Here is a 25,207-nt window from a genome sequence, read left to right as displayed (position 1 = left end):
ACTTGTGCTAAAGAGTGGATTTGATGTAGCCTATATATTTTTCTAAGAAGCTATGACTCTAAAGAATATTGACCGACAGCAATAATCTCTTCTGTTATCAAACCAGTTTCATCATCATGTTTGCTCGTTCGTTTGTTGAACCCAAGGCGCTTGTAAATATTTGACGACTGAGCTGCTCTCCAAGTTACATTTGAGGGCTTTGCTTTATTTTGAAAGTTTTAGAAAGGAAGCTAGATCTGTCACATGGCTTTGTAACGTTTGCTGCGCGCTGGATACTCTGAAGTTATACTTTAAAAGAAAAATAAATCAATCACATCGACAGCAACATTCTAATGTTAATGTCTAATCTTATGTAAATTAAATATCCGGCATTTTCTGTTTCGACTCACATCATGTCTAGCGATCATAAACTATTTGGCGAACGTTTTTAGTTTCACATAGAAGTCGAGGAGCGCGACCTGTCGCTTTAAATATGCGACGGTCAGTGACGTCACGTTCAGTTGGTATCCGTCACTTCCGACTTACTTGGATGGAAGTTCCTATGTGATAGCTGGTGGGAACCGATGTTGATTAAGTTAAGAGTTTAAATCTAAAAGAAAGCCACCATGGGGGGTAAGAACAAACAGCGAACAAAGGGGAACGTTCGGGTAAGTGTCCACTGCTGTCTGTGACACTACGTTGACGTCACAAAGTGAGCTAGCACCTTAGCAAGAGCTAACACCAACTTCATGTTCCCAGTTAACACGACGCACGTTTAGCCCGTTTGACTACCACCGACTGACCAAATCGGCGGATGTTTTAATGCCTTGTTTGTCCTGTTATCAGCCGTCCAGCAGCGGCCGAGCTGCCGAGGTTCTGGCCAGGGAAGGTGGCGCCATCCCGGGCTTCGTTGGCTTCGACACCACGGTCACCCCTGAGCTTAGTTACGTCCCAGCTGTCCACGGAGCGGAGGAAATAGACAACTTGGTGGATGCTGATTTCCGCCTGGTGCTGAGGAAACTCTCAAAGAGGGATGTGGTCACCAGGCTGAAAGTGAGCTGCGCCTGTTCTTCTTCTCGCTGCACAAACCATCAGAAACTTCAGACACATGCGTACTATAATATGTTAAAAAAAAACATGTTTTCACTGTAAAAATGAGCTTGTAACAACATAAGGGGATTAAACATCACCTCAGAGAGCTGTCATTATGGAAACTGTTTAGTCAGATTGTTTGTTCCTCTCAGGCTGTGCAGGATTTTGGGGCCATGTGTCAGGAACGGGATGCAGAAGAGGTGAAAGGAGTTCTGCCATACTGGCCGAGGATTTACTGCAAGATATCAGTGGTGAGCCGTTCATCCACCTTCCCAGCTTCCCATTCAGCATCATCACTTTACAGGCATTATTTTTTTATTTTTTAGAAATGAACCAGTCAAACCGGCCAGAGATCAAAATTGGCAATTTTCCTTTGAGGGCTCAGAAGGTCAATTTCAAATCAGATTGTTTTCCTATTCATTAAAAAAAGCACGACCACTAAACAGCTCTATTTATGATTTATATGCACAATAACTAACAGTGTATGCACATTTTATTGAAGAATAAGCATTTAATACATACATAATGGTAGTTCTGTAACCTCGTTTTCTGTTGGATTCAAAACGGCTGCATCTATCAAAGATCCTGCAGCACGTTTTCTTCTCCTTTTGGTCGTTAATGAAATATTTTGTTAAAGAAAGCGTTATCGGTGCTTCTCTAGTGTTGATAATAGCTGAAATAGTCAATCTTTCAACTAATTTTCCCATCATGCTCTGTCATTATATGTGCTAGGATCATGACCGCCGCATCCGGGAGGCCACTCAGCAAGCCTTTGAACAGCTGGTGCTAAAAGTGCGTCGCAGCCTGGCCCCCTTTCTGAAGAGTTTGATGGGCCACTGGATTCTGTCGCAGTGTGACACCTACACGCCTGCAGCCTCTGCAGCATGCCAGGCCTTTCAGGCGTCGTTCTCCCCGGCTAAACAGCCTGAGGCTCTCGGCTTCTGCAAGGATGAGATCCTTAATGTGAGTAGAAATGTGGTTTCTTGTACAAAGGTACGTAGTTGCATTGCTAAATAATTCCACTCCATTAACCCTTAAACCTTTTGATACTATAGTAGTACAACAAACATTTATTGGGATTTATGTGTGTAATGAGGTGGAATTAAAATGATGCATGGATTTTCAACTTTTTACTGATCTTAAAAGTGTGGCTTACATTTGTGCTCAGTGCCCCTCGCTGCAGTTACAACTTCTAGTCTTTGCATATTTTGAGTTTGGACGTTAGACCAGTTGTAATTTTCACAAAAACCCATGCTCGGCCATGATGGAAAATAGTCTGAGCACATAAAGGTGCATAGCCACGTTATTTGACTTTATTTATTTTAAATTTTTTTATACGTCAGTAGCTCACTCTGGTTGCATACAATGTTTTTCTGAAAGATTATCACGTCCTGCTGGCGTATTAGTTGTTGTTTGGGTGTTTTATGCTTTGTTTTTGCTCAGTTTGTTAGTGAATAAAAGTTTGTGTTTATTTATAAAAACGGAGGTACAACACAGACACAGGGGACAAACAAGGAAGCAGCTAACGGCTATTAGCATCTCCCAGTGAAGTGTGGAAACAATGAAGACAAGTTCGAGATCCAGTTAAAAACAAAAAAACACAATAAAATATACGATTCCAAGAGGGAGAAGACTGGAATAGCTCTGGGAATAAGCTACATAATGAATGTTGGTGTTCACTGAAGTGGAAACTAGCTGCCAATAGCTCAGATGTGACTGCAGAGTTGATTGACGTGAGTAAATGTTCTGATTTATACTGTGATAATAGTAACAGCAATGAGTTGCTTAGCCTCTACAGTCTTAAGTATAACAACATTATAAATAGATAGATGGATCCATTGGTACTTTGATGCTTTGTCCTTGTCTCCATTTATGAACGGGAAATTTCTTTCTCTGTGATCTTCTGATATGAGGCTTTTATATTTCCTGTAGATCGTCTTATTTAATTAATAACGGTCCGCCTTCGATCACGCAGAGCTGCTGCTTCACTGAGAAGCATCACAGAGGGGTCAGGCTCGGTCCGGCATTTATTTAGTAGTGATTTTGTAGTCGCTGTCTGGCTTTCTTTTTTTTTTCTTTTTTTTTTTTTTTTGTCTGGCTTTCTGAGAGTTCTGCAGTACTGTTTATATCTGCTTATCGTGCCCGTTGCTGGGGTTCTATTTGGCCTCAAAAAGGACTATCAAAACATTATCTGGATAGACACTTGGTGTATATAACCATATTTTTTCATGTTCAAACTGTTTTTGGTCTTTTCTTAATAAGCATATAACGTGGCTAGGTACCCTTTTTTAAGCCTTGTCATGTTCTCATTGTTATTTAGATTGACCCTCTGACCGGGCTTTTCTATGAAGGGATTATGCTTTGTTCCAACTAGCTGTTCCAATTGGTCAGCTTTTCAGTTCTGACCAGCATCAATATCCCTGATGGGGAAAAAAGCATTCCCAAAGCATGAGGCTGCCAGCATTATGTGTCACCATAGGGATGTTGTGCTCAGGTTATTATGAAGTTTTTTTTGTTGTTGTTGTTGCTTCACATCACCCTTTGTATGAAGGCCAAAATCTTTCATTTGGATTTTATCTGTTCCCTAAACGCTTTCCCTTTGCTACTGGTGCACCTGAATTTTTCCACTCTGGGGCAATAAAGGCTGTTTGTATTCATGTTCTGTGTCACATGGATATATTGTTTTAAAATCAAAACCCTGCTTTAAATTAGCCAGGAACCTCATCCCTAATGCTTCTTGTCTACTAATGTTGTCAAACAAACCCTGAGGACTTCAGCGAAAAGCTGTATTTATACTGAGATGAAATTTAAATCGTCTCAATTTAGCAATAAATGATTCCAGAAGCCAAGTGGTTTCACTGAATTTTAGGTTAATGCTATCAGATGAAAATGCCGAATAGCATGCCACACCTTATAGCACATAAAATCCTTTGAAGTTTGGGGTTCTAACGTTACAAAATGCAACTTGCCACATTTATCTGATGACGACTGTGTTGCAGGTGCTTCAGGACATTTTATTAAAGGAAACTGCAGACACTCTCAGTGATCCACAGTAAGTAAAAAAAAGAAAAAGAAAAAAAAAAGTTGTACTGAATCTTGGCTTCCCTCCTCCGGTGTGCCTTTCATTGTGTATCTACAGTAATAACGCTTATTTGGAGCTGATTTGCTGAGACTCCTGCTTCTCTTGTTCGACAGAAGTGTGACAGGAGAGGAGAGGGAGGCCAAATATGTCCGCATGCTGACCAGTTCCATGTTGGGGGTGAAGAGACTGCTTTCCTTGCTGCTTCAGAATGACAGGGCAGCATTGGAGCAAAAACTTGGTCTCCTGGTTAACTCTGGCAAGTTCTGGAAATACAGCAAGCACAAGAGCCCACAGGTCTGTAGAAGACTTCACTGTCATTTTTGATTTTAGACGCACCAATAAGACCTCACAGAAAAAAGAAAAACTCACTCCCTACATAAATGACCTTAACTGGGTTCTAATTTTGAAGCTCAAAAGATGGACAAAAGCTTTCTACAATTCTAAATCTATAATTATAAAAAAAAAAAAAAAGATTGTTTTTAAAATTGGAGCTGCAAATGAATTACAATCTACTTAATATGACTTAATTTCCATGTGTGAAAATGTTGGAGAACGCAGAGAGCTTAAGTGAAATGACATTTGTGTCGATAGTCCTTAATACTGTAGCACGTCTCCGTCACGGCGGCTGTTGTGATGTTCCTAAGCTCACGTGTTGCTCCGCAGGTCAGAGGAGCCTTCTTTGAGACGATGTGTGCTCTGTGCGAATTCACACCAGACCTGGTCCAGAGCGAAGCAGCCCGACTCTGCCCTGCTGTTCTGCTCAGTATCGACGACACAGATCCTGTTGTGCTTCCTCACGTGTGGGAGGCCGTTCTTCACGTTGTGTCCAAGATCCCTGTGAGTGTGACTGTCCTACACCCGAGGGTCCCAACCGCGGCCCTCAGGCCCCACTGCCCTGCGTGATTTAAGTGTTTCCCTGCTGCCCCACAGCCAGATGTAATAAATTGGCATTTAAGAGGCTTTAGCTGAGGAGATAATGCAATCATTTAAATCAGTTATGCTGGAGCAGACGTGCATCTAAAGCTTGCAGGGCAGTGGACGTTGAGGACAAGGGGTGGGGTCAACCAGCTTATAGAGTAATCAATGCTAATCTGTTTAAATAGTTAAATTGGTTAATAGCGAAGAATATTTAACCAAAATGTTACATTCTGGACACATATAGGTAAGTAGTTATGTGAAAAAGGACATTATGTTCCCTTTCAATACCAAGATATAAAACATTATATTGCTGGGCGAAAATAAACATTATAGAAAGTTTACAGTCTTCCCATGAGTGGACTTCTCAGTAGACTTGCAGCAACTTTTTCACACCCAGCTAATCCATTTTGCCTCCTGCTCAGCTTGAACACTGGATGAAGCGTAGAATCTGCTTGATTGTAAGTTGGAGATCAGATTGAATTCATTTTAGAACCTGAAAAAGACCATGTATTTTTTATTTTTATGTTGTGACGTATTAAACTCGGGATTTCTTGGAGGGTGTCGTCTCTTCTCCCATAACCGTGCATCTCCTCTTCCTGTACAATTTTTCAACATAGTTGTAAACTGTCATTCATGTTAAACTGTTTCAGGATTGTTGGACGCATGTAAACGCCAAGAAAGGCTTCCTTCCTAAACTCTGGGCTCTGTTAAGAGAAGGAGGTAAAGGCTTGGCTAAAGGACTCCATCCAAATCTGATGCCTCTCCTCAGCAAGCTGCCGCCGCAGGTCACCGATCCCCGCCTGGACTTCTACACCACTTTCTACACCGCATTCCTGCAAGGGTAACTTGTTTTTTTTATTAAAAGGGGAATACGAAATGAAGCCGTTGCATTTTCTAAACACAATTGTTGCACCTCAGTCTGTCCAGTGAGCGCGCAGCGTCGAGCCCGTCAGAAAGCGCGGTCATAGTGACGTCTTTCGTCGAGTGCTTGAGGTACTGCATCCTGCAGAACACAGGAGACGAGCAGTCTCAGGAGAAAATGAGGAACATGCTCGTTTCCCAGCAGGTGGGATCACACCGTCGTGCCTCATTTTCCCGACATCGATGATTTTGTCAGAAGTTCAGGGGGTTTCTCACAGGTTCTGTTTTTGCAGCTCCTGCCTTTAATAGAAAAGGCCATTAGAAATCCCTCCCTTCAGAACGGCCCTCTTTTCCCGCTGGTCACCGACATGCTCATTTCCTGGGAGAAGAGGGCGGGTCTGCACGGGAAAGTGGAGGAAAACGACAGCAAAGATGTCTTCAAGACACTTTTAGCGGACTTCTGGGAGGAACTCGGTCTTCTGTGTGTGCGCGTTGTTGACGACGAGGACGTGGATCCTCAGGCTTTGGAAGGCGTTGCCATGTTGCTGCAGGTGAGTTTTTTTTTTTTTTTTTTTTTTTTTTATTTATTTTTTTTTTTTTACTAAAACGTTTTTTAGAACTAAGAATGTAACTCGAAGACAATGCCGGTGCGTTGATGCCTTAAATACTTCCTTTCTCCCTTGTCTCTCCAGGTTATGCGTTTTCCTGAGAGAGCAAGCAAGAAACAAACCCAGAAGAAGAAATCGGTCCGGGTGTGTCTCTCAAAGGCAGAGGAGGATGAGAAATCAGTGATTCAGGGGGAGGGAGTTGAAAAGCTGGCGCAGACGGCGTCGGAGCCTGCGAGCGAGAAGGCGTTCGAGTCCCTGCAGACGCAGCATTTTGAAGACGCCGTGTGCCAGCTGGCCCAGCTGTGTCTGGTGCACGTGAATGAGAAAAACTCAGAGAAGCATCTTGTTTTTCTGTCCCTCCTTCTGCAGTCCTTTCACACGCCCAGGGTCTTCAGCGTGAGTCAAAAAACAACAGTTTTCATCTTTTTATTTTAAGGAGTTGAGGCAGATTTTTATGATTTATTGTCTGTTGCAAAAACTAGTTCAGCAAAAGCGTTAACTTCTGCAATTTTATATATTGTGGAGCTCCAGTTTCCAGTTGTTGGGATAAAAAAAAACATAGGATCTATTAGCTCTTACTGGAATGCATATTTTCTTCCTCTCAGACCTTACTTGAATTTGATGAAAATCCACCTGGAGATGATAAATGGACGGATGAGAAAAACCCAGCGGTGCAGTTCCTGCTGAAGCGGGCGGTCGTGTGGCTGGCTGAGATGGGCTACGGTGAGACCGAGCACCTGGTGGAGATGGTTTTCAGCTCCCTGTCCTGCTGCAGCCAGGAGGAGACCACACAAATTCTCAATCATGTCACCATGGTAACCGCATCCCCATTTGTTTTGATATCCAACTCTAGTCTTACTGTTTCTTTGCTTAAGATGGTCGTCCTCTCTTCTTTCCAGATGGGTTTGCAGTGGGGAATTATCCTGCAGATTATTCAGAGGGTAAGCATTCAGTTTCTATCAAACTTGAAGCAGTTGGTGTTCAGGTTTTAGAAACGGCTTTTTCACTGTTTTCTAACTTGTAAAGGCATGTAAAGATGCTGAGACACGCGCAAGCTGCAGGGATTGGCTGAAAGGTTCGATTCTTGGCGAGCACCTCCTGGGACTGACTGAGGAGCTCTGCGACGCCGGCCGCTGCTCCTCGTCGTCCAAAACTCGGACAAGCAACCACAGCTGGACGCTTATCAGCCTTGTTCTCTCTCAGAACAACAACAACGGTAACTACAGGTTCAGCGTGCAGAAAATGAGGCAGAAATATTGCAAAAAGCGTTGGTCTTCTTGACAAAACAAACGTCTGAAGCTTTTATTTGTTTTGTGTACTCAGAGTCTTTAATAGGCGAGGTATACATGGAGAAAATGCTCGAGAAGCTCCACACCACCCTGTCCGAGACCAAGAGTCTGTCGGACGCAGGCAACATGGAGCCACTCATCTCCTTCATCTGCGACGTGGCTTCCTCTTTCTTCTCCTCCGTGCAGGACTGTCTTCTGCTCCTCTCGGCTGAGGAGCTCCTGCTCACAGTCTTCCAGCTGACTGCTCAGGATCAGAGACACACTCACCTCTCTGGTGGGTACGCACAGACAGATGTCTAACTGAGCTGTGAGGGGGAAAAGTTAATTCCTGTTGCTTTTACTTTGACAGGATCCCTGTTGGATAAGCTGAAGAAAGTGTGTGTAGCAGGGGTCAGGTCCCTGGTGCAACACTGTGAATGTGAGGTCAGGGCGGGCGGTTTCCTGCACAGCGCAGCCGTCTGGGTTATGAAGCAGCTGCTGACCATCTCCCTAGATATTCAAAGGTAAATTTAATATTTCCTGGATCTTTTAAGCCGGGCATACACTGTATGATGTTTTCAATCGTTGTACACTGCAAAAACGGAACTTAAAATAAGTAAAATGTTCTTAAAATTTGTGCATTTGTCCTTGATTTGAGCAGGTAAATAGGATGATTTGCCAATGGAATAAGATTTTCGCACTTAAAATAGGAACAACTCATCTCCATCATCTTATTTCAAGTGCAGGATGTCTAATTATCTTATATTAGGGGTCAAAATACTCATTCCATTGGCAAATAATCTTATTTACCTGCTCAAATCAAGGACAAATACACTAACTTTAAGAACATTTTACTTATTTTTTGATCCGTTTTTGCAGTGTACTCAGATCCAGCTCAAACTGTGCGACGAAACCGCAGGGTTTAAAAGCTCACAGCACACGATGCTGTGATGCGACCCGGCTGCTCACACTGTACGTCCAAAAACCACACGTCGGTCTCAGCCCCGTAGAGAGATGGCACTACTCAGACTCGTCTACCCAGAAGCCAAATGTCAACAGTAGAAGAAGAAACAGGTGGAAGTGTCGATGCTCACAGTTAAATATGAGTCTCATTAGAGCGAAACACGCTCCCTTGGCAATTCTATGAGTTGTTCCGCCATAGTTTGCCTCCATGTTGCATGTACCGCCGCCGTGCTTCTTTCTCCACTCCTATCTTTTCATCTGAGAAGAAGAAGAATTTCCTTGTTTGCACAAGTGCAGTGCACAAGGTTGAGGGGGGAATCGGCTCACGATCACCTTATGAGGGCTGACTGAATTTCAAACATGTTTGATTTTCATCCGACCGTACGATTCCTGATCAGGAGGTGGTCCCGAGAGGCTAATCGCCCCTCATTAGCCCCTGTATACTACACGATGCAGCTGAAACTCGGCCCAATCCAAAAAATTCTCACATGACTGAGGAATCGGCCCAAGAAGGGCAACAAAAATCGTACAGTGTATGCCTGGCTTTAGATAGGTTTGCTATGGTATTTAGAATGATTGTTGTTTTTTTTATCTAGCTTGCAGGTTCTAGTCGGAGCCGTTCAAAGCTTGGTGGAAACGGTCGCCTCCGTTGGCGACCAAGCGTCCTCCATCCTCGGCCAGTTCTTTGCTCTTTTGACACCGAGCCAGACCGAGTGGACCAGAATCAGACACGCCCTGTCTCCTCAGGTCAGCAAGCAAATGCTTGACTACTGCAACCGTACAGTGGTTATAAAGGAAATATTTTATAAAGGCCTTGCAAAAGTAATCCTACCGCTTGAACTTTTTCACATATTATTCCATTACAGCAACACAGTTCAGTGTCTTTTACAAAAAACATTATGTGACAGACCAGCATGAATGACATTAACTATAAAGTAGAAGGACAAGGACGGATGGTCTCAAACATCTTTTAAATTAGAAATCTTGTTGTGCATTTGTGTTAATTGCTTCAGAGTCAGTACTTTAGCTGGAGACCATCTGTGAACATCTACTTTCACGCCGAGGACTGGACTGTAACTAAATATGCTTTGATGTAAAACACTACATAGTAGCTCTGGCTTCAGGTTTTAGATTTCTGTCCTTTTGGAATGTAAACTCTGCTCTGGTCTCAAGTCTTTTGCAGCCTGTTGGTTTTTTTTCCAGTGTGGCGCGCTATTTAGCTCCATCTATTTTCCAACCAATGCTGACCAGCTTCTGCCGCCACAGCAGAAACTGGTCCCACAGCATGATGCTGCCACCATTATGTGTCATGATCAAGAGTGTAAAGGTACACTAAAATCTTGGTGTAGTGTGTACCTCAGTTGTAAAATCATGGTTCGGAAAGTTTCGCTACACTCTCTTGGTAATATATATTGAATTAATTAATAATGATCAGGGAAAGCAATAAAAACCACCTGAAAATGGTCAAAGTTGTTATTTAGAACTTTTTATGAATAAAAAATGCTTAGATAGCTTTGGAGTTGTTTTCATATGTAGATAATCCAATGTCCCAAATGTCCCTGAATGCACCTTAAAGTCTCAGTTTTTAGGATATAACCTCTCCTCACAGGGAATCCTGCTGACAGGCTCATTGAATGCCTCTACAGAGGCAGAGCAGCATTTGGACCTTAGCTAATTTTCTCCGGTACCAGTGGTGTTTACGTTTGGCTTTAAGTTATTTCAGGGAAATTAATTGTTGAAAAATGCTTCAAAACCTTTGGTCTGACCTGTTTTTCTTCACTGTAGCTGAAACAGAAACCTTAAGTTTCCTTAAAGAGCCGAATTAGTGATGGCTGTGAGTCCATCCGCTTCATTTTGGTGTAGCTGATTAAAAGTTACACAACAGACTGTAGCTCTGTGCACATAGTTCTGCACATAAACAAGCTGGCCCTGACCTGTCGGGTATGTTACATAGATCTCATCATGTAGTTTGTCCAGTAACGTTAAACAAATTTCCGATGGGTTCCAAGAACAGTTGCGTTCATACCAAATTAAATTACACCAAAGTACAGGACTTTTGAAGGCACTTGGTTACACTAGAATTTTAGGGCAATAAGATTAAAGTGGGGCTCAGTACATGTCACTGTTTTTTAGATTCTTGAAGAAATCTTAAAAACGTATAATTTTTCTTCCTCTTCAAACCTATGTGCTATTTTGAGTTGGTCTGTGACAAAATTCTAATAAAAAAATGCTTGTAAAGCGACAAAATGACAAACGTGTAATGAGTGGGAATACTTTTGCAAGGCAGTGTAGAAAGAAAACATTTTGTAGTACCTCTTTTGTTTATTTCTTACCTGTTGTCTTCAGTGGGTCAAATCTCCTTTACTGTCCAACCGTCACAGAGGAGTTTGTGAAAAACCCTCAAAGGACATGTGGAAGTCGAGGGAGTCGAACAGGCTGCCTGCTCACCTCTGTGTGTGCGCCGTTCTGGGCAGAGTGGCCCAGACTGCTGCAGCTTTACCTTGTGGCCTAAAAGAGGAGCCGTGTCCCTCGACCCTCCCGAACCTTACAAGCACAGGTACACACAGGACGCTCTATTAGGAACAAATGTCTTCTTTTTTTTGTTCCTTTCCTGTCATCAATTTTGGACGCTTTTCTATATTTATGTCATTATTCAACAGTTTCAGAACTGCTGTATGCGCTGCAGTGGTGTAAGGAGGTTGACTACAGACCCGCAGTAGCATCTGCTTATCGCAACCTGTTGGCTGATTGGGGACTGTCAGGTGGACTCCATAGTAACGTTCCAATGAAATCTCTGCTAGAGACCCTCTACTCAAGGTGAGATTTATCTCAGGCTTTCATTCGTTTTACCCACTGTCATTTTATTTACAGGGTTCCCGCGGATCCTTAAAAAGTCTTAAAAGGCATTGAATTCTGTAATATAAAACTAAGGCATTAATTGGCATTAAAATGTCTCAAATCAGTCTTTCTTAGGTCTTAAAATTGTTACCAGGTCATAAATAGGATTTAGTTTTTGTAATCCTTACCAAACAGTATAATAATTGACACAATTATATATATTTTTAATTTACCCGTCCCGATAGCGGAAGCAATAAAAACTGTTGCGGCCGGACCATAGCTGCGAAAAAGAGTTGGCACTGGTTATGTTGTGGTTTTTAATACTGATTTATAGTTTATTTTAGTAGGGAACAAAACAAAGTTTGTGCATTCAGTTCAGTAGTTGTTAAAAATATATCTGTAATTTGTGTGTTTTTTAGCTTTATTCCTATATGGAATGTTTTTCAAAATTTTAAACATGTCTACTGGGCCACAAAGTAATGGTTTATGTTAAAATAAACATTTGGGTGAAGTTGTCGCAAGGAGGTTTATCTTGTTTATCGTGAAGTTGGTCTTAACTTTTTATTTCAAGTGGCATTAAAAAGTCTTGAATTTAACTTCCCTTATGCTGTAGGAACCCTGATTTATCATCCTGCCATAAAATTCTTAATCTTTTGCCACCGTAAGGTCAGTGACCGATGGAGGTTTGTGGTCCCTGACTCTAGAAAACTACATCCAGACCAACGACTTGGCAGCCAATCGCAGTGGAGCTCTAAGAAGACTTTATAATGGTGCAGAAAGGTCAGTCATTTATAAGAAAGGATAATTATTTTTTCCACATTTTAACATGTAAAGCGTCTTATACTAATGGTGTATATTTATTCAGTCTTTTCCCGGTGTCTCTGAGCAAACTGAGCACGCTCCAGGTGCTCTGCCCACTGATGACGGAAGAAGACAGAGACACTCTGATTACTTTGGCGACTGCTGGAATAATCAACTGGCAAGAGAACGAAGGCGAGACACGTTGAGAAACATACTCGTTACAGGAGTCCACGCCTTCTGGACTGATCCGCTCAAAGTAATAATGTTGTGTTGCAGGAGTTTATGGCTGCCTGGCAGTGCTGCTGTGCTGCCTCAACGCCAACACACAGGTAGAGGAGGAGGTGGTTCAGGCGATCCTCGCCACTGTGATGGAGTGGAGAAACAGCAGGGAGGATTGGTTTCTCTTTAGCTGGTAAACTTATTTCTCGAGTTCTTAAAGATTTGCCACCGTTGTCATGATGTGGAGCAATTTTACTAAGATTATGGATTGCTGATTTGACGCTGACGTTCTGGCTCAGGGGTCTGCAACCTTTCCAACCCAGAGAGCCACTTTTGCCTTTAGCCTGGCTGAATAAAATGTGTTTAGAGCCACAAATATTACATGACGTTTTGGGAAAAGGCAGCTTCTAATTTTTGAAAATCAATTAGCAAAAAAAATATTGTAAGTTTTAAAGGATCACTATTTATATTTTTAGGTTTTAAAATAAAGAAAATAAATTTTTTTTACAGAAAAGAGGACGGATATGTTCTCTTCTATTGACAAGAAAAACAGATCAAAAGAATAGTTGCTGCTGCTTTTTTTAATTCTTCTAGGGAAATTTAATGCCAATGAATCCATAAAAAAACAGCTAAACCCACCATTTGTTATATATATATATTTTTTCTTTAAAACTCTTCTAATCTTATAATCTTTTGCCAGAGTTATTAAGAGCCAATGTGGAAGGTCCGGAGAGCCACTTGCGGCTCTAGAGCCTCTTGTTGCAGACCCATGTTCTGGCTCCTTCCCATGTAGAAGGAGAGTGCCGCATGTTTTTGAAGTCAAGTTTATTTGTGTTGCACATTTCAGCAGCACTTCATGAAAACATAAACACGTTGAAACCATCGCCGGTTGTGAGACCAGTAACAAACATTAGATTGTATCAAGTGAAAACACGAATACAGTCGGTCAGTGTTTCTGTTAACATGGGCTGAAAGCGACTCTGAACAGGTGGTTTTCAGTCTTGGTTTAAAGGAACTCTGTTTCAGCTAATTTGCAGTTTTCTGGAAGTATGTTCCAGATTTGTGGAGCACAGAATCTAAATGCTGCTTCTCTATGTTTGGTTCTGGGTACCAGTTTGATCTGTAGAGTCAACATTTTATGATGTGCAGGACCCACAGAATATACACAGAATATTGGATTCTTGACTTGTCAGTGTCAGAGGGCAGTACAAATGATTGTTTAAACCATTATGAATCAGTGCTTCTCCTGCTTTTAAATGAGCCAGATCTGTGTATTTCAGTGACCTGTCTGAAACGACATCTGAACAGCTGAACCTCAACGTGGAGATGATTCGGTTCCTGACTTGGCTGGTGTCTCATTGTCCAGCTCTCCTTGGGGGCAACCAGTGGGACTTCTTGCTCTGCTCCATGTTGGCCTGGTTGGAGGTGAGACAAAACTTCATACAGGGGCTGAGTCACGGCTTTGAGGCTGGATACGCTGATTTATTTTTTTCACTGTTCCATATCTAAAATGAACTTTTTAACATTTTGTCAAGTTAAGACCACAAATTTCTACATGATAAACAAAGTAGTGGAACATTTTGAAATGTGTTTTTTCAAATGTCTTTACCTACAGTATTTTTTTGGACTACAAGGTGCACTTAAAGTCCTTAAATTTTCTCAAAAATTGATGGTGCGCCTTATATATGATTACCGTAATTGTGCCTAATGACCGATTTTATGTGGTACAATGCGCTCAAAAATCTGTTAAAACGTCGAAGTACGACTAGTTAGCAACAAAGCGGCTCCGCTCAATGCATATTCAGAGCATTACGGTACACTGTGTCACTACCTGATCAGACCCCTGAGCTGTCTACAAGACTGCCTGACTGTAATGTCTAAACTAGAAGTGCATTTATGTAAGGCAGCCCTCGCCCAGAGTACGCGCTAGCAACAATAAACCAAGTTAATTCAATATAAAAGTTACGTTTATTTTGGCCTTATGTTTGAAACAGGGCAGTGTAGTCCAACTTTTAGTTCCCTTTTCGCAGTGCGGAGTGATATTACAGACTCGGGAAGAATATTTAGTGTGCCTTATATGTGGACATGGACACGTTAATTCACACTGTGCCTTATGGTCTGAAAAATAAAAGTATAAAATATTGGGGGAAAATACTCAATTAGTACTTTTTGACATCTACAGACTGAAGGTGTTATCCATTCGTCTTTGTAAAACAGCTAAATCTGAGTCAGATTGGGCGAAGAGTGTCTGCAAACAATCATTTTCATGGTTTGCCACACATTGTCATTTGAACTTTGGTCTGACCGTATTCCATTTGATTTTAAGCTCAGCCTCTGTGTTCTGAAGTCAGTCATGTTGGAAAGTGAACATCTGCCCCATTTCCATATGCTTTGCAGCTTCTAAAAGATGTCTTCGCTGAGTTTTTTAACCTCCTTGAGGTCCTGACCAGCAAATTTAATTATTTTTGTCCTGCTGAAGAACAGCGTGCCCACAGCCTGACGCTGCCACCACCATGTGTCACTGTGGGCAGTGTTAATTCTGCATCTATCCTCAGAGAGTTCGGTTTCACTCTCATCTGACTGAACTACCTTCTTCCAGATGTTTGTCCTTCTTTCAACCACGGCTTTATCTCTCTGCTCTTCCAGATTTGTGGACTGACTGATTGGGCTGCATGATATTAGAAGATCGTAAAATGATAATATTGGTACATATCGCAATGACAACCTCAGTTGCAAAATATCTGTATTTTTCTTCTTTCCATCACTTTTATGACTTTTAGCATTTTGGAGAAAGTCATTTGATCCGTGGTGAGCATCTGATGCTCTCCAACTGGCTAAATATTGGCACATAAATATGTATGCTCACAACGCTTGGACTATATTAGCCAACAATTATTGCACTCCAATCGGTCCTTTGCGATATGAATATTGAACACACTGGCCTCGTGAAAACAACATATTCACAATATATTGTACAGCTCTAACTAATAGATCTCCTGTCATCAGGTTCTCTGAGCTGAGCTGCTGTTTTAACATCCCTTACAACCCTGACCGGACTGCTGTGTTTCTTGGTCCTCGTGATGCCGTTTGTTCAGTAATGCTCTCTAACAAACCTCTGAGGCATTCACTGAACAGTCATCGCTTGCAATGGATTTTGTTTAGTGGGTATCAAAGGAAAGAGGGCAGAATGCCAATGCACAGCTCAATATTCGTTTTAAAAGAAATGTTGAAAATGGATCATCTTCCTTAGACCTAACAATTTTGCAGAGTCGTTTTGGCCTAAAGCTAGAAACAGATTAGAGTTTGTGGTTATAACGTGTAAATGGGTATAAATGAGTTTACAGGCACCGGTTCTGGAGGAGATAAGGATCGCTGCACACCTCAGTAATCAAAGTTTATGGTTTCATTTTGTCGCTTTTATTAAAAAAAAATCTTACATATAAGGAAAACTAAGCTATGGTTGATTTTTGTTCATCCTAACCCAGACTGCCAGTGAGAACGTGAGCAGCCTGTGGAACCCGTGGGTGCAGCTGTTCGTGTGCGAGAACGCCGCACTGATCGTCGCACTGAACCAGTTCTTCGCGTCTTCGCCTTGCGACGTTCTGGAGAGGCTGCCGACAGAGCTGGCTGGCGAATGGAGAGACTTCTTCGTAGAGGGAATCTACAACCTCCTGTTGCCCCTGCCAGTCCACATCACTGGTATGTGTGCAGGGTTGAGCGTGCCAAGTAAATTGTACTGCATCTGGTAAATAATTTGGAGAATCGCTGCATTTAATTTTCCATAAATGTTTCAAATATAACATTCAAATATATACATTTTAACAAAATTTTACTTTTTAACGTTTGCTGAATATATCTTAAATACATTTAAAGCTAATCTTTATTGGTATTTCTCTCCGAATAGGTTTAGTATCGTTAAGCACCAAACCTAATTTCTATGTTTTTATTCCCTGTTTTGTCTTAAATTAGAGGCCTTTCCTGAACCGGATGACCCTGTGTTCCCCATGGCCGTGCTCCAGTCGCTTTGTTTGGCTCTGACGTATATTCCAGTGCAGCAACTGAACCAAAACTCCTTGCCGCCACGCTTCATAGCGGACCAAAAGACGAACCTGCCCGAGTCCCTGCAGACGCTCCTGAACACCCTGTGTCCCCTGCTGCTGTTTAAGGCCAGGCCTTTGCAGATAACCGTTCACCACATGCTGGAAAAGTAAGGAGTTTTTCTTTCTTACAGGGAAAAGGGTTTGATTCTGTCTGGAAAAAACTGCCTCCCACAATGTTACCAGCCTTATTGTCGATACAGGGTGATGCCACAGCTTCCTGAGTGTGATGGAGAAGGTGATAACAACAAGTCTGATGACGACAGAGACGAGCCGTGTCTGTAAGTGACAATGGGGAACTCTGCCCTTAACCTGAGCCGAGCTGTTGTTTCTTTATGCATTTATGTAACAAGGTAAATTGAAATTAAGGAAATAAAATATATTTTTCAAATTGTTGCGTGTGTTTGATCCCAGATCTCCCCCGGCGGCGCTCATGGCCATCCTGTCGACCTGTGAAGAGCTGTGCGACAGCATCCTGGCAGCGGTTCAGGTGGGAGAGTTCGCCGTGGTCCAACCTCTCAGCGTGGAGTACTCCTGCATCCTGGCTTACCTTCTCGCATGGAAGCTGCTCCTTACTTTTTTCAAATCCTCCCCCTCCCATGTGAGTCACTTTCTTAATTTCTACTGCAGGAGTTGCTGATTTTGATGTATTGATATATTTTTTTTATTTGAATTATTTTTTTTTTTTTGTCCAGCTGCGTGCCCATTATGCTCAGTATCTTAAGAGAAGCTGCTCCCTGAACAAGCTGCTCCTCCATCTCTTCAAACTGATGCCGGAGAACCCAATTTGCCCGGGCCAGGGGTCGGAGACCAAGGAGAGTAAAACGTTCTTTACAGAGAGCCTCCGTCTTACAGTTGACAGTAAGTCTAGATCAGACCTCCTTTAAATTCCTAAACCTATAGTATGTTACATTTCTGGATTTCATGTGATAGACCAACACAAAGTAGAGCATAGTTTAGAGAAAGAAGGTCATGGAATCGTTTGTTACAGGTGTGGTCAAGCAGATACATAAAACATGCAGGACAGTGTTGAGGACCAGGGTTGAAGACCCCCTGAACTTAACAGACAGATCAGGCTAGCACAATATTAATGAGAGAAGCAGCCAAGGGGGCCATGGTAACTCTGGAGGAGCTTCAGAGAGACAGGACAACATCCATCGTGAGTTTCACAGATCTGGTCTTATTGACAGGGTAGCACCTCACTAATCTGGCCTTAATGGATGAGGGTCTAAACAAAGCCATAGCTGAAAAGAAAGCCACAAGAAATCCTTCTGGCAACTCAACGCGTCGCCATCGAGAAGATGCTCTGGTCAGATGAGACCAAAATGTAACTGTTTGGCTCAGGTGCAAAATGCGACATGTGGCAGAAACTAACTGCATGTTATTCTGAGCACACCGACCCCTCAGTAAAACATGGTGGTGGTGGTGGCAGCATGGTCCTAGGGTGATGCTTTTCTTTTGCAGGAAGATTTAGGCTTCTCAGTTTATGGGAAGAAGGATGGAGCTAAATTAGGGCTTGGTGATTAAATTTATTTTCCAAAAGTTAAATCTCCATAAATTGCAAATTCAACTTAATCGATAAAATCAGGATTTTCTGAAAGGGTAAATACGGGTATAATAAAATCAGAGATTTTTTTTTCTTAAGCCATATTGCCCTAGCCTCGTGAGACCATCCTGATCTCGCGAGCTTTCAAGGTTTCACTCGCAGATCAGTCTGGCTACTTTCCGTTAAAGAAAATTTGGAGCCGTTCACCAAACGAACGTCCAATCAGCGTTGGCTTTGAGGCGGGTTGAGGTGTGACGCAACGGGAAGCGCGACAGTTCAGTGTAAACAACATGGCGGCTTCAGTCGATGAAACTAGCGTTAGCGTGGCTATCGAGCAAGTTTTATCGGAATCACAGAGTATTTATTTGCTGAGCTAAAGAGCCTTTACCTGCAGCAGCAAGAGTAGCTTGGCTTGTGGTTGTGTTTTCGTCGTCGCTCGTAACAGAGCGACGAGGAATCTGATTGGTTTATTTGGCCCGTCTATCACCAACATAGGCCAATCAGCTAACCAGTATATTCGCCCCTTCCCAAAATTACTTCAACGGAAGGTTTCCAGATGGATATGCGGAGCAAATCCATCTGGCGGAGTCAGGTAAATATTGCCCATCCCTAAGCTAAATACTGGGCAGTCCTTGAAGGGAAACCTGTTTTCCAGTCTGAGAAGATTTGAGACTGGGATGGAGGTTCACTTTCTAGCAGAACAGTGACCCAAAGCATACAGCCAGACCTAAATCCCACTGGGAATCTGTGGCAAGACTTAAAGATAGACGTTCAAAGATGCTCTCCATCTAACGTGCCTGAATTTGAGCTGTTTTGCTAATAAGAATGGCCAAAGGTTTTAGTCTATTGAAGTGCAAAGCTTGTTCAGATGTACCTCAAAACACTTGCAGCTGTAATTGCATTGTTATGCATTGATTTGTGGTATGATCACATCAAAAAACCTATAAAATATGTTGATCGTTAAGGCTGTAAAAAAAAAAAAAAAAGTTTTAAAGAGTACCAGTGCTTCATTATTTACTGTCCTGTGTCCCAACTTGCAGAGAATGTCGGCGTTGACTGGGAGCTCCCCCACCTGGCCTGCAGCGTGTACTACAGCACGGTGCAGGACCTGCCTGCCATGGTGCGTTTGTGGTGGAACAGCCAGGAGAAGAGAGTGAGCTCTGCGGTGGAGAAGTTCACCAGTAAATACGTCAGTCCTGTTCTGTCAGCCCAGGAGATCTCCTCCGTCCACGACAGCACGCAGATGTTTGACAGCATGACTGTAAGTTAGCAGGCGCTGTAGGCTCTGTGAACAAGACAGCCTTCACAAGCGTTCGTTAAACTCTAATTTGTTCCTGCGGTGAAACAGTAATTTTCTTGACTGAATGTGTTAGTGTCAATTTTGTTTTATAGTTTCAGTTTAGACTTAAGATACCACTTCAAAAACATATTTACCATATCTGTGTTTGGTAACTAATTTTCAGCATAACTTCGTCTGATCTGATCTTTCTGTTCACATTTCACATTTTGGGCCAACAAATAAACTAAAATCATCAAACAGAACAGAATAATCTTCTCTTTAGTACAATAAATGCACAAATATGCCGAATGAAATATACTAAAACTACATATGCAAATATTTCCCATTAAAATCTCCACATTTCTTGTACATAGATAAATAGGAATGTATATTAATATGTATGGTTTTGTTTATGCAACTCTTCAAAGCAAGCTAAATAAAAATTTGTCATTTTGGGTTTAGAGCACATGTGTCAAACTCGAGGCCTGCGGGCCAAATCCGGCCCGTCAAGGCAATTTATCCGTCCCTTAAGAGCCAAAACAGGCATATCATGTCATAAATTAGAGGCATATGTCCTTTTTAAAGTGTATAAAGTGGCTGAAATTGTGCCTCCTGTAGCGAATGTTGATTTATTTTTTACCGTGTAGTAACAGCATCCTGCCACTAGATGTCAGTTTTCCCACAACACATTAAGACAACCCAGAAATTTCCCAAAAGAGGAAAAAGTGATGCAGAAGCATGAGTTTAAAGTGTAACTCACCCAAGTATCGACTTATTTTAGCAGGCAGACTGTATAAACTGAGCCTAATGGTGCTAATTCTATGTTACTGTGAATTTTTTTAATTAATTAATTTATTTACATTTTTATGTGACCCGGAATGAAATTATGAAATCAAAAGTATCAGCTATACAGGTGAAGCTGGTCCTTTCATGATGTCAGAGTGGCCCAATATAGAAATGAGTTTGACACTCCTGGTTTAGAGTTTAAAACCTGCGCTTTCTAGGGCATTTTTTTTGGTATTGACATTTGAAAAAAACCCACAGGCAGGATCATAGACATCGAAGGGTTAAAAGTGAAAAAAACACACCCTATTCTCTAATCTAGAGATGCACCTGTCAGAATTTTGTTGCTATTTTCTCCTTTCCTAAGTGTGTAAAGTTTAACTCTGCTGATACAAATTTTGCCCAAAGCTCATTGCTCTTTAGGAACAGTAATGCAAGAAGAACAGCATTGAGAATATTTTTTAGACTAGAGCGTCTTTTCAGACATCCTAAAGTCTTTTTATTTTTTTTAAAGCCTACCATGAATTAAGTTTGACATGTTAAATTGGATTTTAGCATTTTGCAGTAAAAAAGACGAGATTTTTGAGTTTCCCAAAATCAGCGGATGAAGCTGAACATCGACTTCCTTCATTCATTTCTTGGTTCATCTCTACTCTAAACTCAATCTGTTGTATTGTTAGAGGAGAAATCCATCTCTTGTTAAAAGGCCAGTAGGTCTGATGATGAATTACAAATATCAGCTAAATGTGAGGCCGCCTCCTGATTATCGGACCGGTGAGACTAAATGCGTTCTTTTTTTTTTTTGTGATTGTCGTGCCTCAGGTCAAGGCGCGCTCGGCAGCGCGAGAGGTGATCGCCACCTACTCCGTGGACGATATCTTCATCGAGTTGGTGATTCAGCTGCCGCAGAACTACCCTCTGGGCTCCATCACTGTGGAGAGCGGGAGACGTGTGGGCGTAGCCGTGCAGCAGTGGAGGAACTGGATGCTGCAGCTGAGCACCTACCTCACACATCAGGTAGAAAAACAAATCGATACGTCTTTGTTTTTTAAGGCACCAGTGACTCGGGCGTTTTTTTTTTTTAAAGGCGCCTTGCATTTTTATTAACCGGGATTAAGTGTTAAAAACAACATTGTTTGTGCGGTAAGAATGGCAGTATAATGGAGGGCCTGGCTCTGTGGAAGAACAACGTGGATAAGCGCTTCGAGGGCATCGAGGACTGCATGATCTGTTTCTCCGTCATCCACGGCTCCAACTACTCCCTGCCTAAGAAGGCCTGTCGCACCTGCAAGAAGAAGTTCCACTCTGCCTGTTTGGTGAGACACGTGTGATATTCAAGCATTAATGTACTTTTAGCAGCCGGTCGCAGCTGGTATTGATATATATGTTTTTTTCTCCTTTTTATTTTACCTACAGTATAAATGGTTCACGTCCAGCAACAAGTCCACCTGCCCGCTCTGCAGAGAAACCTTCTTTTAGTTCTCGTCGTCTGCTTTTGGATGAAAGGAGGACGACTCTCATCGACCAACGTTTACATGCTATCACAAAACATTTCTAGAAGGCTGTGTAATTAGTTTGATTACTGAAGTGATTCGAACCAAAATCTGGAAAATGCATAAATCTACGGATATGTGGATCACAGTACCTCAAACGTGTGTGTGTGTGTATATAGCTGGGCTTTTCTGTATTGCTTATGTGGAAGACCAATGCCCTCATGTTATCGTTTTATCTTTCTTGTCATACAGATTTTTGTTTTTTGAGTTCCCAGCAAACAGTCAGCGAGCGTCCATATCATTTATCACTGGAGGGAAAATGACTGAGAGCGTGAAAAGCTGTTTGAAGCATGGTGATATCTACAATAAGTCAGTTTTCAGTGTAAAATTTCCTAATATTTAGGAGTGTAAAACGACTTACTGATTGGTTACATTTTATCTTTAGGAAGCAGGAAACCGGAGTTTAGAATAAAAATCCAAACGCTCAGAAGTATCAGAGCCCGTCGCTGTGTGTCTTACCCTGTGTCTACATCCAGCTGTAAATGATGTTGAAAAATTAGAATAAAACATCCTGGGTATTGTTACTGGAGCCCTGATTCATTACAAATACGGCTCATACAGTATATCGGAATGTCTATATTTTTCTCACAGAAATTACTTCTCCGTTTTGTTTTTTTATTTGGAAACCTGCGGCATGGTTCTTAGGACCTCCCACACTGGCTCTTAATAGTTTTGCCTAAAAATGATTTGAATAATTTTTTTTTTTTCAATATAGATAAAATGACTACTGCTTTTAGCTTATTTTTTTTAATTAAACAATTGAATTGAATTTCCACAATCAAATGACTATAAAAGTACCAATAATACGTTTTTACATCTATTAATTTTCTGGTCATTATGTTGGAAACGGTTTATTTCCACATCATTTTACGGACAGGGTTACCGTCGAAAAAGAAAACACACGTGAAAGCCCTAAACGATAAACCTTGTATTTTTCCTCACAAAGTGATGAGTGTTGAGTAAAATTGGCAAGCATGTCACGAACGGTTTCGGCTGATGTAAAATCGGTTGAAATCAACGTAAAGCTCCTCCTGCGTTCAACCTGAGCATCCTGTTATGACGTTTCCAGAGAAAAGGTACGAGGGGGAGAAAAAAAAGAAAAAAGTTTGTTTCCGAGAAAAGGTTGTAATTAGCCTTAGTCCGTGACTGCTGCACCAGCACCCTCAGCTCATTTGTCTCGAATCCACCACATCCTCCTGTTGAATAATTTATCTATTTAATGGAGACTTGCTCTCATCGCGGTCGTTCCTATGGAATTAATTATGACAGATTAAGCATGATCATTGAATGAATCCCATTGATTTTTCTCTGCTGTCTGAAGCTCGTGTGTGTGTGTGTGTGTGTGTGTGTGTGTGTGTGTGTGTGTGTGTGTGTGTGTCATTTGTAATTCATTATTGTGGTCAAATTTCATCAAAGCATACAACCGACATTCATCATCATCTGCCCTTGACCTTTTTAATTGCCATTGATCTGTTTGGCAGGCATAAATATTTATACTGAGGGCTCCCTCTGTCTCATGAGTTTTGACAGAAACACTCAGACCAATAGCCTCAAGTCTTATTGCTCATTATCTGCTTGATTAAGCAGTGGTGCAAATGTTATGAACTACAAACATACAGTCCTGTGTAAAGCTCATGCTTTGCACAGGCTCGCTCAGTTGTTACCAGAAGATGGCAGTGTTGCCACACGAAGACTGGCTGACTGGCTGCAGGGGAAAAGTACTTACTTGAGACAATGGACACATTAAACTGCCAGGAAAGGCATTGTTGTTTTATTGTACTTAGAGGAACCCACAAAGATTACATTTTTATTTTTTTGTACTCTTTCACTTTTTTTGATGAGTACATAAAGATGTGGATTAGCAAATGAAGCCCGTTAAAAGAATCGGATGGAGCATTCTATGATAATTCTGCTTCTTGGACATGCTTGAAATGAAATGTTTGCCAATCTGCTTCGTTTTTGGAGAATAGCTTTCTGAGAGGTTGCTCCAGTAGTTGCCGCTGTTGCCTCGCACACTAGCTAGAAGGTGGCCGCTTCAAATGATGATGATGGCTGGTGGCGTCTTCTCTGGGGCGTTTGCATATTTTTCATGTTCATCTGTGGATCTTCTCCAGGTACTTCAACTTCTTCCATCAGTCCATCAACTTGCATGTGAGGTTAAGCTGCGACTAAGTTGCCCTTATTTTTGTATTAGACTTTGGTCCAGGTTGTATCCAGCTTTTTGCCCAATGACTGAGACACCGATGGACTCCAGCAGTCATCTTAAGACCCTAAACATGATTAAGGAAGTATAAAAAAAATAAGATATTAATGACAAGCTATAAACAGACAGTAACTCTAAAGTCACACGTGGATTTGCTCCTACAGTGCCTTGCAAATCAATAACTGCCACTTAAACATTTCCATATTTTGTCAATAGTAACATGAATGGCAGATGATTTTTTTTTTTTGCCTACAATTAAAATCCTGAAAGGTAACCCCATACCTACTGTATGACAGTGTAGATGTAGCATCTTGCTTTTCTTCAGCAGGAAGTGGAACATGGAAGCTGCCCTGATCTGATGGGAAGATGGAGGGAGTCAGAGGTCAGTGCAAGGAAACCTTTAAGAGACTGCTGAAGACTTAAAACTGTGGTGGAGATCCACCGCCCAGCAGGACAACCAACCTAAATATACACCAGCAATACAAAGGAAGGGTTTAGATCGAAATATTTTGAATTGTTAGAATGGCCTAGTCAAAGTCCAGACCTGAATTCAATTGAGAATCTGTAAGAAGATGTGCAATTTTCTGTTCGCTGATGCTCTGAAGCCAATCGGAATGGCTTGGGCTATGTGGCTTAAAGGAATTAGCATAAACTGGAGTCTGTAGATGAGCAAAGATGGTAGACCGACCACAAAAAAGACTTGCAGTCATGATTGCTCTTCAAGGCTGTCAGCGGCGCTGCCTTGCAGCAAGAAGGACCCAGGTCGAATCTGCAGTAAGACCCTTCTGCACCAAGTTTGCAAATTTTTTTTTCCATGCATGTCTGGGTTCTGTCCTGGTACTCTGGCTGTCTTCAAATATGCGCATGTCATGTTAGTTGTTTTCTATCAGTGTCCCCTGCCTCTTGCCAAATGACCACTGAAGATAGGCACCTACAACATTGCAAGAATTAGCAGGTGGACTACGGATGTGTATTGATTCAGAGGAAGGTAAATACAAAAGCCTGATGCACTTTTCTGATTGTGTCTCTTTTTCTCCCAGGTTTCTTTCCCCTTCCATTTCACAACTAAACAAAATTCCCCCTGCTGGTCTACTCCAAACTAAGTAGCGGTCATCCT

At 41.8% G+C, this 25,207-nt stretch overlaps 1 protein-coding gene and 1 long non-coding RNA gene across 2 annotated transcripts; one reads left to right on the top strand and one right to left on the bottom strand.

Annotated features, from left to right (window-relative positions):
- The first annotated feature begins 495 nt into the window (after positions 1-495).
- ltn1 (listerin E3 ubiquitin protein ligase 1) lies at positions 496-22,411 on the top strand. Its single transcript, XM_012855202.3, has 32 exons — positions 496-647; positions 826-1,032; positions 1,224-1,322; positions 1,804-2,034; positions 4,071-4,123; positions 4,267-4,447; positions 4,817-4,990; positions 5,722-5,912; positions 5,990-6,137; positions 6,226-6,483; positions 6,625-6,936; positions 7,146-7,355; positions 7,440-7,481; positions 7,567-7,756; positions 7,864-8,103; positions 8,179-8,332; positions 9,368-9,518; positions 11,118-11,328; positions 11,432-11,588; positions 12,276-12,389; positions 12,475-12,602; positions 12,687-12,822; positions 13,910-14,054; positions 16,115-16,328; positions 16,599-16,836; positions 16,930-17,007; positions 17,141-17,327; positions 17,422-17,587; positions 19,313-19,533; positions 21,157-21,351; positions 21,483-21,650; positions 21,751-22,411. The coding sequence occupies exons 1-32, from the start codon at positions 606-608 to the stop codon at positions 21,811-21,813; spliced, it is 5,304 nt and encodes a 1,767-aa protein (XP_012710656.2). The 5' UTR covers positions 496-605; the 3' UTR covers positions 21,814-22,411.
- A 1,305-nt stretch (positions 22,412-23,716) lies between these two features.
- LOC118564464 lies at positions 23,717-24,456 on the bottom strand. The gene is made up of 2 exons (XR_004931863.1): positions 24,377-24,456; positions 23,717-24,157 (listed from the first exon to the last, which is right to left on the bottom strand). It is a non-coding gene; the product is annotated as an uncharacterized LOC118564464 (long non-coding RNA).
- Positions 24,457-25,207: the final 751 nt, after the last annotated feature.

This window comes from Fundulus heteroclitus, chromosome 11 (assembly GCF_011125445.2).
Source record: "Fundulus heteroclitus isolate FHET01 chromosome 11, MU-UCD_Fhet_4.1, whole genome shotgun sequence".
NCBI lineage: Eukaryota > Metazoa > Chordata > Actinopteri > Cyprinodontiformes > Fundulidae > Fundulus > Fundulus heteroclitus.
The sequence above is the reverse complement of the archived record's forward strand: the minus strand, read 5'-3'. Positions and strand labels throughout refer to the sequence as shown.

What these genes read in the sequence shown, in the direction of transcription:
- ltn1 (XM_012855202.3), top strand. Translation starts at nt 606, where the DNA reads ATGGGGGGTAAGAACAAACAGCGAACAAAGGGGAACGTTCGG. An exon ending in GAGACACACTCACCTCTCTG is followed by an intron (nt 8,104 to 8,178) that starts GTGGGTACGCAC and finishes TTACTTTGACAG; the next exon opens with GATCCCTGTTGGATAAGCTG. An exon ending in GACACGCCCTGTCTCCTCAG is followed by an intron (nt 9,519 to 11,117) that starts GTCAGCAAGCAA and finishes TGTTGTCTTCAG; the next exon opens with TGGGTCAAATCTCCTTTACT.